Raw genomic sequence first — 14,442 nt, 5'->3', positions numbered from 1 at the left:
AGTTTCGGGAATGCCAACAATGGCATGTTAACATGTCATGACATGACATAGAAGAAACACCATATTGAGATTCAATAATGCCTACATCCCAATCAATTCCTACCCACTAATTGTTTCAATCTCAGGCCTATAATGGGAATGGACACTGATTTTTAAAAAATCTTTCTAGCAAAACCTTCTTACGAGAAAGCTTTCATGGGGGAGGTATGAAAGGACTTACCCATAAAAGTGACAGGTGGTGAGAAAAAATTGGGGCCCACCTGTGCCAAAATAATACTTTCCCACAACCATGATGAATTTGATGTTTGTTTGATTCATGGTGGAAAATCAAAAGAAAAAGATTATCAGCTCAGCACATTAAGCCTAGAAAACCATCCAAGCATTGGAAACTGCTCTTTGGAGCGGAACGACATGGACTCTATTGAGGTTGACAGACCTATGAAGTTCCCGAGAAAATCAGGGGTAAACTTGTACATGACCAAGTCAGAGATGAAAATTCTCATTTATTTAAGGATCATGTTTGTCCATGACAAAGATACCGAGGTTATTTTGTGGTAATTCCTCCCAAAATCAACTGCCCTCTGCTGACTGCACTTCCCACCCACAATTGCTTTATTTTTTTCACACTCCAACTGTCATTGTAGTGGTGCAGTGAACTCCCGGGAATTGCTGATGCTTGTCTTTGTGGTGGGTGTTTGATGGCTTACTGTTCTCCCGCTTTTGGTAGTGACCCTTGTGATTCATCATCACATACTGCTCTCTTCTTCTGTGCTATATCCTTAGACATGACCCAGTACTTCGCTCCCCACCACCATCCTTGACCTCCTCCCTTGGCATGCAGACCAACTACTCCAACATTTGTCTCAACCAACTCTCACTTCAGTATCCTGACTTTGCTTGCTTTGTGCGGAATCTGGGTCTCCCTGTTTATCACTGCAAATGGATTACGAACCATCCCTGTCTAAATTCCCTGCTTGGATGGCCTTTTCCGGGCAGTGTGGAGGGAATGAATGGTATGACAGTTAAATTTTGATCTTATTTCTGGGTTTAATAATCTCATTTGATGTTTGTGGGTGTTATGGTTTTTTTGTAAATTTTTATGGAAGTGGGTCTCTGGTCTTTGTTATGATTATTGTTCAGTGTTGAAGGAACTACCTCTTTGCTAGTGTTCTTTCTTTTATATGAGAGTGGTGATCTATGTTGAAGGTGGTTTTTCGTTGTACATCTCTTGTTTTCTTTTCTCTTTTTTTTTTGGTAAAAATATTTAATTCCGATCCCTTTGCCTTGACTCTTTTATTCTATCTTAATTGATATAGAACTTTGATTCTAATAAATATCTTGTCTAAAAAGAACAAAAAGTGTTCATTTTATTCAAGTTAAGGTTTTATATGTCACCTTCATAGAGCTGTTATTAAGAAGATGATAAGATCATCACGTTGCTTCTCAAGTGAAATCTAAGATCAGTCAGCAACTGGTAGCTAATATTATACTCTAACTCAAGAACTCTAATTGTTTAGAATTTGATCTTGGAAGCAGTTGCATAATACTTATTCACATGTAAGGCTCATGCTTGATGCACCTTAAGAGAAGCCTCTGTGAGATGGGGAAGGATGAAGCAACAGTTGATGGCTTTCTATGCAAAACCACAGTTTCTTTTAAATTAATTGGATGGGTTGGACCTTCAGTGTCATATTCAAATTGGGTTTTGAATTAGGAACTGAATTCCACACTACTGCAACACTGGTGATGGCAAGAGAAAAACGACCTATCTTCAATGAAGAACATCCCCTCTTGCTGGAATATGAATTTATGTTTATCCTAATGACCATAAATAACTCAAATAATGGGGATGCTCGTGATATTGAATGCATCAAACCTTGAACAATGGGAATCACCAAGACTACTTTTTAGAGGTCATGGATGTGATCAACCATAAAATTATATTGATCACTTGCTACTCCGTATAAATTCTAATCATTCAATTTATTGTGGATCGCATGTTATAGGATATGTGGGTTTAATGTGGTGATTTGTTGGTACTATGAAAAACAATGCCAATACTGGTGGTTATTGTCCAAGGAATCAAGTCGCCACAAATTCTGCAACTGAAAAATCAGTTGATGATGCTGGCAAACATAGTCAAACATGCTGCTCTGCATTCTTTTACAAAGTTAAACGTGCAATCCACCAGCGGTTCATCATGGTTTGTTGATTTTAGAGCTACCAATCACATTTCTGATAATGTGGGTAAGTCATCTAACCCTCATAATCTGGTAAACGAGGAACTTGTTGCTAGAAATGGGAATATATACCCTTTCATCTTTGGTTTACTCAATTTCATTTGTCCTCCAATTAGGATGGGATTTTATTTCAATTTGTTGACAAGTAAAATGCTTATGTAAGTTTTCTCATGTAGCAAGAGCATCAAAAGGCATAGATCTGCAGTTTCCTACTTCCTTGCCTAGTGGATTTAATGCATTGCCAACTGGTCCAATCCTCTAATGGGATATGAGGAGGTGTACACACAGATATCCATTATCTTCAGGAGCTGATAGGTCCAAGCTTATATAAATCAGATATTCTTGAAATTGGTGTATCAGTTCATCAATCCAGAAAGGTGAAAAATCCGATAAGGTTTGTTAGCTATGAAACTTTATCTTTGAAATTGTCAAACCTATAGAAAAGGCTGCAGTTAGGAAAAAATTTGAACCAATTACTTGCAATAAAAGAAACGTGGATCATAGATGAATAGAGGAAATGAAAAAAGAATATGATGACTCTTCATAGACATCAAACTTGGAAAATTGTTGATAAACCTGTTAACAAAAATATAGTGGAATAAAATGGGTCTATAAGATTAATTACAAGGATATACTCAAGACAAACTCTATTACTATGAGACATTTACACTAATTGTTAAAGTGGAATAAATATTTTTATTGTCTCTGGTAATCAAACATGACCTGCCACCAGAGCAATTTGATGTGAACTATCTTTTTTTAGGAAAATCTTTGTGAAAAAGTATACACAGACCAGCCACCACGTTATAATAAGGGTATGCCACAGTTCAGAGTTGTGTTGATTGGTAAAACAATCTATTATCTCAAATGAATACTGTGGGTTTGATTAGTGTTTCTACAAGGCAGGGCAGTTTGGCTTCTGTAAAGCCAGGTGGACATTTATTTCATGTCAACAGAGATGATTCTAGTATGGATTTTATTCTCTTGCTTGTTGATGACATTGTTACTACAAGTAGTTCCAAGAAATAAATGATTTTTACAAGTTCAACTTCAAATGAAAAGAGTATCGAGCATTTGATGACTTTTTGAAATAGAAGTGGATAAAAGACCAAGTTAACTGGCATTTTTTCCAGCACAAATTTGCACTAAACTATAAAAGAAAACATGTATGAATAATTTATAAACAATGGTAGAACCTAGTTGTGCTAAAAGATATTTGGTGGAAATTGAAGGACGATATTCTTAAATTCTCAAAAGAATATATAACATTGCAGGACTTTAGTATCTTATGTTGACATGATCATGCGTTGTGTTTGTCGTTCATAGTATGCATGCTCTAAGGGCATGTTTGGAAGTGGAAAACATGTGAAGATTCTTTTCAGAATGGAAAACTTTCCATAGACTTCCAAACAAGAGAAAAAAATTCATATTTTTATACAGACACTAGGATTTAAATAAGCTATCCATGTACAGCTTAAGGGGTCTGTTAGAAATTGATTTGGTAGTGTTGAACATTAGAATTATTATATTGTTTCTGTATAGAGATGGAATTATTGATATTATCCATATAAGTGGTTTTATACTGATATATTACATAACAATGTGATGTTTAGTTATTTGAAGGGTATACTAAATTATTATAATCTGATGTATTGATGAATAATTGCTATCTATGTAACAGCTAGAATTTTAGTGTTCACCTACTTTGCATGTTCACACTCAGCCCTATTTGTAGAGACTTAGGAACCTAGGTGGGAGCACTTAAAGTTGGTGAACAAGATAATTTGGTTAGTTAATCATTGTTCCAATTAGACTAGTCAAAATTGAAAAACATAAGTCAATATTTTTTTATCGCTTTAGAAAACTTTATTTTTAGTGGGATTTGGATCCTTAGCATAATTCTTCTGGAGATCTTATACACACACAAATTCATTTATTATCAGGTGAAATCTAAGAAAATGCAAATGCATCCTTAAAAGGATGTCTTTTTAATAATGTGCACCTGTTTAGAGACGTATTCTTTTGTCAAATAATTCTCCATGTATTTTAATAAAAAAAATTATGTCATTCTTTTCTGATTCTCTAATGTTTGGATGAGTGATTCTGTTGATTCAGATTGGGAGGAGGTTCATCTTATTCGAAGTTGACATCACAATTCTGTATCTTCCTGTGTGTTTCATTGATGTTGTCCCTAATGTAATCTTATGGGCTGTGGTCATTTTAAAATTCTATATTTACATGGGAGATTCACCATCATTAGTGGAGATTATTTCTCTTTTATTGCATAAAGTCTCAAGAAGAAACATATAAATCATGGATAAAGCCCTCATCACCTCCTTTTATTTGTGTGGTGTGGTGGTTGTGCATTAAATAATGCAAGCTCACTCCCTTGAACAATGTTCAGTTCTAGTTGCCATCCAACCTTAAGTTAGCGCTTTGTCACCAAAAATACAATAGTGTCTTACACACACATATATTATGCCTTTTATCTTATGACAATGTATGTATAGGAAAACTGAACCATGTGGACCACAAATATGCAAACATCCATGTGAACGGAGCATTTCTGCAAAAATCCGACCATGCAGATGTGTTCGGCATGGTCTTTTTGCTAGGAATCAACACTCCAGCTGTATTTTTTAATAAAAATATATGATTTTGAGGCTTAAATATATACGAAATTTCTAGGACATTGATTTTCAAGCCCTAAAAGAACCTGATTTCGTGTTGTAATCGTAATCGGATAACTAAGCATATAGATCACATCCATATGGCCAGATTTTGAAAAAAAAAAACTGAAAATCTCGGTGCATTCACATATTTCTGGTGCACATGATTGACTCTCACTTTCTATATATATATATATATATATTATGTTTTTTGATTTATGACAATGTGTGTTCTTCATGAAACAAGCCTGTAAGTTTCTTGTTCATGTAGAAGTTACCTATCTAAACAATAAAAGAAATACTAAGCTGACTCTTGGTTAATAATGATAGAATTTCCAAAGCACAACTACAATAAGTGAAGCAACAAGGGAATTGTTCAGAAAACAGAAAGATACAGTTTCCCAGGAAACTGTATATTGTTCAATTCTATACACAGTACAAAAGCCAAACTCAAAAGAGGGTAGTTTGACATAATTCAAAAGGCCATTTTTATCAGTATATCTATGGAAGGAGGGTTTGCGTGCATGCTATGTAGGCATGGTTATCCTCTCTTTTGTGGGTTATAACGTAATGTTATCATATATCAAGTTTCTCTTGGAGCAATCTCATTTGTTTTAGGATGATACTTGCTCTGAAGCATAAGTCCCATAAATCAGGATCAATTCTTCAAGCCGAAACATGAGCAACACCTGATTTGGAAATCATAATCCCACCGAAACATGAGAAACACCTCAACATCACATATCACAAAGTTAAAATCATAATCCCACCGAAACATGAGCATTTCCTCAACTCAACTAGGCCTGTTTATAATCACTCATTTCAGGCATTTTTTATGGATATTATAAGCCATGAGGATTTAACATAATCCATTTAGGTTTGAGTTCCTTTTGAAGAAGAGAACATTGCATCTGGCCCACGGTGCCTGTATGCACGTCAGGATTTTGTACAGATGGGAACATGTGCTAGGACTGGTCACCAGTCGAAGCCTTTTTCATAAGATTTAAAGGAATAATTCATGTGTGTGGGTCTGATGTAAGAAGTGCACATGGTTCTCCAAATTGCTATAATATGCATCCTGCACAAAGTTTATTCATGATGTACATGGGTGGACTTGTTTTGGCTGTTTGATTCAGTTTTTGTCTCCATTAGTGTCTTGGCGACAGTGTATTTAATATTTGTAGGCTGTTTGCACTTGGTGAAGGAACCTTCCAAAGCTATTTTTGCACTTTAATTCCGTTCCCTTTTGTCAACTGAATCTACACATGTGGCACAGAATATGATTATACAGTTCAGTTTTATGTGTTTAATATTATTTTCTGGACATGCTTTACAGGATATTTCCTGATGTCCCAAGTGATATCCTTGTTGAAGTAAACGGCGGAAGCTTTGCCTTGCACAGGGTATCTTGATTTTTATATCTTATTATTAGACTGATATGTATTTTTTTTCTTTGAACAAACTATGAATTACCACTTGATTGCATTTCTTCAAATCCATAGAAAGCACAAACTTGCTACAGGGAAACAATTCAAAAATCCACAAATAAATCAATTCATGACCATGTCACAGCACATATAGTTCAAGATATTGACCTATTTTTCATGCTGTGGATTTAGTACAATCACACTAACAAGTAAATGCTAAAACATTCTAGATGATCACTACCTCAACTATAAAAATCAGAGCTGGATTCGATTAATAATAAAAAGACATGTATATGGTTGAACACAAAATTTTCAAGCATTATATATATGAAGGAAAAGATTGGCAAATCAAGTTTATAAAACCAGAACATTTATGAAAATTCCATAGCAACAAATTTGATTGAAAATTTGACATTTTTAATTGATATGCTTTAACTTGTTTAAGACTGATCAAATCAAGTTACCTCAAGTTTAATACTTTCGAAAAAAAATATTGAGTGCATTATATTGGTTTTGATGGTAACCATTTTCCATCTTAGCCATAGTCTGACAGGATCCTGTGCTCTATGTTTAATGGTATATTGTTTACTTACTTTCTCAAAAACGTGTGTGGATATGAATTGAGGCTATAGCTGCTGGATCCTATTTCACCATATCCAATATCATTATGTATGACAATGAGTTACATCCATCCTTTTTCTTTTCTTGCATTTTTTTGTCTCGGTTCTCTTTTGGTAACTAGTGGAATTTTACTATTTCACTGATGCTTCTGCTTTGGAAATTGGAGTTCCCTCTTGTATCTCGAAGTGGAAGAATCAGAAAATTAGTAGCAGAGCTCAAGGATTCTGATATTTTGAAGTTGGAGTTGTTGAACTTACCAGGAGGAGCTCAGTCTTTTGAATTGGCAGCAAAATTTTGTTACGGCATTAACTTTGAGATCACACCATTGAATGTAGCAGAACTATGTTGTGTGTCCGAGTACCTTGAAATGACTGAAGAATATGCAAAAGAAAACCTTGCATCTCGTGCTGAAGCTTACTTGGATGGAGTGGTTTGCAAGAGCCTTGAGAAGTCTGTTGAAGTTCTACAACAATGTGAGAGCCTTCTTCCTTTAGCTGAGGAGCTGGAAATTGTTAGCAGGTGCACAGATGCAATAGCATCTATAGCATGCTCAGAGCAGATAGCTTCTAGCTTCAAAAGATTAGAGTATAGCATGTCTGGGCGGCTGCATACAAACAAACAGTCTAATAATGGTTGTGGAGACTGGTGGATTGAAGATCTTTCTGTACTATGCCTTAACTTATATCAGAAGGTTATATCCGCAATAAGATATCGAGGACTTCATCCTGAAAGTATTGGTGCATCTCTTGTGAACTATGCTCAGAAGGCATTAACTAAAAAAACCAAAGTTTGGAGTGTATGTAGCCAGACAAAAATTGATATTGGTTCTGTTGAGTATGAACAGATAGTATTAGTGGAAACAATCACAAGTCTGTTACCTGTGGAGAAACTAGCTGTGCCAATAAGCTTTCTCTTTGGGCTTCTACGAACTGCAGTTACATTAGAATGCTCAATTGCTTGCAGACTTGACCTTGAGAGAAGAATTGCATCACAATTGGATATGGTCACTCTAGATGATCTCCTTATCCCATTGTTCAGGCATGCTGGAGACACTCTGTTTGATGTTGACACAGTGCACAGGATCTTGGTAAATTTTTTGCAGCAAGATGACAGTGATGTTGACTTGGATGATAGGTCTGTCTGTGAATCTGATGGGCCAAATTCTCCCTCTCAAGCTGCAGTTTTCAAAGTGTCAAAGCTGGTGGACAGTTATCTTGCAGAGATTGCTCCAGATGCAAACCTCAAGCTTGTAAAGTTCATGGCAATTGCTGAGGTATTGCCAACACATACCCGTTTAGTCGATGATGGACTGTATCGTGCCATTGATGTCTATCTTAAAGTAAGTAAAATACTTTATTCCCTTTCCTTTTCTTCATGAGTTGCCTGAACAATTGCCTTTAGAGATACATAGTGATCATGGTACTTGGATAATGTAGGCTATGTATAGGATTACCAAACTGCACATGTAAAATTTGCCTTGCGTGTTGCAGAAATAAGTGGCCTAAGAAAATAAAAATGGTCATGTTTCTTTCAATTGTCTTATTCATGGGCATGCATATTGGTTATTGCCCGGTATCCTACATGCTAAAATACACTGGCCCATGCTATGAAGGCTTTTATTTTATTATTTTACCTTTAAATGTCTATTAAAGATGTGCATATTTGTGTCTGTAATTCATGATTTTTCTTCTTAGGTCAGTTTCAAATGTAGAAGTATTGTTTTTACAGCAGAAAAATCTGTTTCCTACTGCAGGCCCACCCAGGATTGTCAGACTTGGAACGCAAGAAGCTCTGTAAGCTGATTGATTTCCAAAAGTTATCACCTGAAGCAGGTGCCCATGCAGCACAGAATGAGCGTCTCCCAATGCAATCGGTCATTCAAGTCCTTTATTTTGAGCAGTTAAGACTCCGTAATGCCTTATATGCTGCTCACCCAGATGAAGACCAGAAAGTATTGTATCAATCTCGACGAATCAGCAGTGGGGCCCTTAGTGCTGCCATGTCTCCTCGTGATAATTATGCATCATTAAGACGAGAAAACAGGGAACTAAAGCTAGAGCTTGCACGCATGAGGATGAGACTGAACGACTTAGAAAAGGAACATGTTTGCATGAAACAAGACCTTGAGAGATCAAGCTCTCACAAGTTTCTAAGCTCTTTATCACGGAAGTTTGGCAAATTAAGTCTGTTTGGAAACAGTAACTCCACAAGATCAACTTCTCCTTCAAAGCAGTCACAAGAAACTGAATTTAAGCACACTGGTAGAATTAGAAGAAACTCATCATCTTAATTCTACTAAGTTTTGCCTTTCCTTTCTTGCCTGTGTTTGAAACTTCAAGTGTACCAGCCTTTTGGCAGCTTTGACAGGAGATGGATGGACCTTAACCTGGCTTACCCTGATAGTGCAAGTCTTGTATAGGTATATGAAAATCTCTACCATAAATACAGACTCTTTGTTTAACCTGAATATTATTGCTGCAAACAGTGGGCAACTTTATATGTCACCAAATTCTGTTCATGACAATGTTTAAATACCTTGGCGGTTCTACTGATTCAAACCAACAACAATATTCTAGTTGATTTATAAATGTACATATTTTTCTAACGAAAGGCACTCGACAGAAAAATAAAATAATTTGGATTTTCTTATTGAAATACCATTGGTAATACAGTTCATAGAAAAGAGAAATTATTGTACAACTTTTTAGTAGCCGAATAATCAGGCAAACTTATTAATTTAGGAAAGTTGGTGAACTTGACTATGTGTGAGTACATGAAATATTTTTTTTTAAATTAGATTATTTGTAGATGATATAGTAATTATTAACGAAACCAGATAAGATGCAAATAGAAAATTATAATTTGATATGAATACTTTTGAGTATAAAGGATTAGGACAATTTGCAATGTGCTAAAATTGAATTTATATGTTGATTAATGAGAAGGCTAACGGGAAAGTTAAGATAAAAGATCTGATGGTGCTGTAACAGTGTATATATTATAGATTTCATTCAACAAGATGGTAGAATTTGATGAATGTGTCACCGGTTGAATTACTGCTAAGTGGACGGTGTGGATAAAAATGGTATATTGTGTGATAATGGGCTAAAAAAAAATAATTATAGTAAGATTTAACCACTATATGATGATGTACATGTTATGAAGAGAATCGGAATAGTGCCATGATGTACATGTTGAAGGAACAAAAAATGGGTAGACCACTGAAGATTTTGAACGGATACTAAGTAGAAGCCTGAATGACTTGAAATATTTTTGCTTTCAAAATTCTAATTCTAGGTGGACAGATGATGGATGAAGCTTGACGATGATTATCATATGAAATCTCTCTCTCTCTCTCTCTCTCTCTCTCTCTCTCTCTCTCTCTCTCTCTCCATCCATACATGCGTGTCTATATATCTATATATATATATATATATATATATATATATATATATATAGTGAGAGAGAGAGAGAGGATGCTATTCCCCAGGTTTTGGTGTGTCCTAGTGTGCTCACACCCTAAATTGTCTGACCAAATGATCAAATAGTCAAACCAGCCTAGAGATGTAATCTAATTGTTTGTTTAATAAAAGCATGTTTTGGATCATATCATTGTGATGTGTAAGAAGGATTTTTAAGGGAATAAAAAAAATCAATGGCATACAATTTCCCAAAATGTCACGATTTAAAAAATCATGATTTTATTTCAAAGAAACACAACCAAAGATATGATTCTTAGCAAATAAACTATGATTAACTCATTCACAAGGTTAGATTGAGTGAAGGAGATGTCCTTGACCCTGGGGCACACTAGTGCATACCAAAACTTAGGGCATACCATCCAGCTTCTATACATATATAGAAGTTGGATGGTTTGCCCCATGTTTTGTGTGCCCTAATGTTCCCCCACCCTAAATTGTCCAATCAAATTTTCATATAGTCAAAAAATCCCTGTGGATGTGATCTACATGGTTTATTTAATAAAAACATGTTTTTGATCATATCGTTGTGATATGTAATAAGGATTTTTGAGGGCAAAAAACATCAATGGATCACAATATACAAAAAATTCACAACTTAAAATATCAAGATTTTATTTCGAAGGACAATCGCAAGTATGATTCTTATCAAACAATTTATGTTTAACACATCCATAGGGTTAAATTAAGTGAAAGAGATGTTTTGATCCTAAGGCACACTCGGGCACACCAAAACTTGGGGAACACCATCCAACTCTCTCTCTCTCTCTCTCTCTCTCTCTCTCTCTCTATATATATATATATATATATATATATATATATATATATATATATATATATATATATATATAGGGAAATGGAAACCTACTAAACATAGATTTTCAGTCATTTTTCGAAATTTTGACCCCATAGATGTGTTCAACATGATTGATTTACTAGAAATCACCACTTGGATCATGCATTTTGGACGGAAAAATGTATTTGGAGCCTAAAAAATTATGAAAATTGTAGGCCACTGATTTTTGAAACCTTATAAAAACCTATCCATGCATCGGAATCAAATTCCCCAAGCAGTGATTCCTATAAAAACAAACATATAGATCACAACGGTCAGAATTAAAAAAAAAACAGAAATTCATGAAAATCCAATGGCATGTTTTATTTACTAGGTTTCATATTTAGTTGGTTCCCATTTCCATATATATATATATATATATATATATATATATATATATATTAGTCATTTTTAACAGAGTCGAATGACCAAAAACACCTTTACCAGTAATGACTTTTTCTGGTGGAATGCATTTTTTGTCTTAAAGAGAAACAAAAAGCAAACACTTGCGAAAAAGTAAGTGTACTTAAATAACTTGAATTAAAAAAGTGAAATTGGCTTTTTTAACCTCAAAAAAGTACATACGTATTTTAAAAATGCAACTACTTATAATGGTCTTTTGATTATTTCAATCAATTGAATGGTGCTTAAATAAACATAACCAGTTTAAAGTTAGATAAACCATATATATATATGTGTGTGTGAAAAGATTTGCTACAATCGATTGTATGTGCAATTGACTTAGCAAAGCAAGGGCCATTTATTTATTTTTTCACATTGAACACCTTAGTGATTTAGATGTTTCTGTCAGTGGGAACTGGATTTTGTTTAGCTGGAATCCGACATGTATACAGTTTTTTTCGGTGATCCAAAAATCAATGGCTATGAAAAAAATGGTTTTTTTCGACTAAAAAAAAACTTTTTTTGTTAAATAACACGATCCAAGGGTCGATTCCTACTAAATCAAGCATGCTTAACACATCTATGACGTTAGATTGAATCAAAACAAATCCCATCATGAGATTCTAACTCGATTGTATATATAGGGCATTTTTCTGTGCAGCGACACTGCCACCACTAAAAGCCACCCATCTCAACATTTCTCAAGATGGACATCCATCTCTAGAAAAGCGAAGATGAGTGGCGCTGCATCATGCAGCCCCTCTACATATAATGCAAACACACATGCACGCACACACATATATATGGGATAACATTCGGTAATGGCTCCATAACATAATTTATCTTTTTTTTTCATTTGTTTTATCTTTTTGGTTATTTTTCATGAAACTAACCTTACAGATGTAATGCACATATATTTGTTTAGTGGTTATAGGCTCTTTAATTATCCAATTATGATATATATGCAGGTTTGTATTTCCTGGGTCGTAAGATGATTTTTTTTGTTGTTGAAAAAACATGATCCAAAAACGGGTTCCCACTATTTTGAACACGTTGAATTCATCCATTAGGTTGGATTAGATCTAAACAACTTGTGTCATGGAGATCCAAAGGTGTTTATATGTAACGGCACCATGTTATCATATATATATATATATATATATATATATATATATATATATATATATATATATATATATATATTTGTCATTTATGTTTTTCTCAATTTTGGACCCCAACTTTTTTTTTAAACTAGGAAGTAGCTAGAACTTCATGGGTTTAGTCATATATTTTCACTGAAAAGTGATAGTTAGCCCAAGATTTCGGATACACGTCAGTGAAAATATAATTGTATGTATTTGTGCTATGTTCCTTAATTTTGTCAAGAAAATAAGTGCATTATTCTTTTGTGGTTTTTCGAGCTGCATTCCACCAAAGTACACTGAGTGATAAACCAAATTTCTTTGAAAAGTTCTTTGTCGAATGTTTCATGCAAAATCCAGCATGACATGTAGGTCATGTGTGGAGGACAACATACTTTAAACTTGTATGCCTATCTATGAAGTATGAACTTGGTGAAGTATATGAATTTATGCTTTAATACTTCTAAAAATCATGTCCATAAATCATTGGACTCCTTATCAACAACTACAAATGCTACCAAAAATATCTCACCACAAGGATCAATAGTATGGGTTGATAACAATATATTCGTGTATCTTTTATTTAAGAACATTCCACCTATAATAAGAACTGGAAGGTAACCATTAAAAAACCATTGATGCTCAACCAGAAGGATAAGAACATATACTTAAATCGATCTTTTCAATCATTCTTAATATACCTTAGCCTTCATCAGATGATCTAAATAGGTGGGAAACGTCTTGAAGAGTTCTTCGAATAAACCATATAATGCAGCCTTAGTGTGTTTTCATCCATGCCATGCTTGTTTGTAAGTAACCTTCACACCTTCCTCGTGATTGATGTCATTCATGATTTCTCTTAGAGTTATCTTTGGGTTATCATACATGCGTTTATGAATAACACCTAAAATCTACTTGGAAGGCACTTTCTCCACTACAAAATTGCCCAATGATTCACCACATGTATGCTCGCTATCTTACCTCCTCACTTGAAAGAAACTTGCTTCGCATACTTTTGCGTAATAGATCTTTCATGGGCAATCAACCATCATATGAGTTTTCTTTCTCATGCATACGATAATGACTTTGTTGTTGCAACTCTTTAAGAATTTTATTTTATAGTTATTCTTAATCACATGATCTTTCAAAAGCTCACGACAGTGCTGGTGTAACGACCCCAACTCATACCCTTTAAAAGTGCAGATTTTTTTTTTAAACAAATACAGAAACATTCCCAGAGACTCTGAGCCTTACAGTTAAACACCACCACTACCATCACAAGGGATCTTATACTCATCTTTCATACCAAACCAAAACAAACCAAACTTTATTTATTCAAATGTAAAGAGTCTGAGACATAATTAATTAAAAATAAGAAAAGCAAAAGAAAGACAAAAAGAAAGAGCCACGCCGTCCAAAGAATTTTCCCTATCATCGTGTAGTCTCTTCGTGACTCCTCTCAAAAGCAGATCACCCCCACTAGGCATCTGAGACTGCGAAAAACATAAAAAGTAGGGTGTCAGAATCCAAAGAATTCTGCGTATGAAACCCTCTAATGGAACAAATAAGCATAAAGAACACATATAAGATTCATGAAATAATTTAAAGAGATGCATTTATGTCAATT

The 14,442-nt window shown here is 34.6% G+C and overlaps 1 protein-coding gene across 1 annotated transcript; it reads left to right on the top strand.

The window, feature by feature from the left end:
• Positions 1-411: 411 nt before the first annotated feature.
• LOC149811702 (BTB/POZ domain-containing protein At5g48800-like) lies at positions 412-9,439 on the top strand. The gene is made up of 5 exons (XM_089992900.1): positions 412-543; positions 645-793; positions 6,246-6,312; positions 7,124-8,296; positions 8,711-9,439. The coding sequence occupies exons 1-5, from the start codon at positions 412-414 to the stop codon at positions 9,245-9,247; spliced, it is 2,058 nt and encodes a 685-aa protein (XP_089849026.1). The 3' UTR covers positions 9,248-9,439.
• Positions 9,440-14,442: the final 5,003 nt, after the last annotated feature.

The sequence above is a fragment of the Nuphar pumila genome, chromosome 17, assembly GCF_984573655.1.
Source record: "Nuphar pumila chromosome 17, dmNupPumi1.hap1.1, whole genome shotgun sequence".
Taxonomy (NCBI): domain Eukaryota; kingdom Viridiplantae; phylum Streptophyta; class Magnoliopsida; order Nymphaeales; family Nymphaeaceae; genus Nuphar; species Nuphar pumila.
Note: the sequence above shows the minus strand (reverse complement) of the source record. Positions and strands in the feature narration are given on the sequence as shown.

Coding starts and splice junctions, on each gene's coding strand:
- LOC149811702 (XM_089992900.1), top strand. CDS start 412: ATGGACTCTATTGAGGTTGACAGACCTATGAAGTTCCCGAGAAAATCA. Junction 794..6,245: donor ATATCCTTAGACATGACCCA/GTACTTCGCTCC, acceptor CATGCTTTACAG/GATATTTCCTGATGTCCCAA. Junction 8,297..8,710: donor CCATTGATGTCTATCTTAAA/GTAAGTAAAATA, acceptor TTCCTACTGCAG/GCCCACCCAGGATTGTCAGA.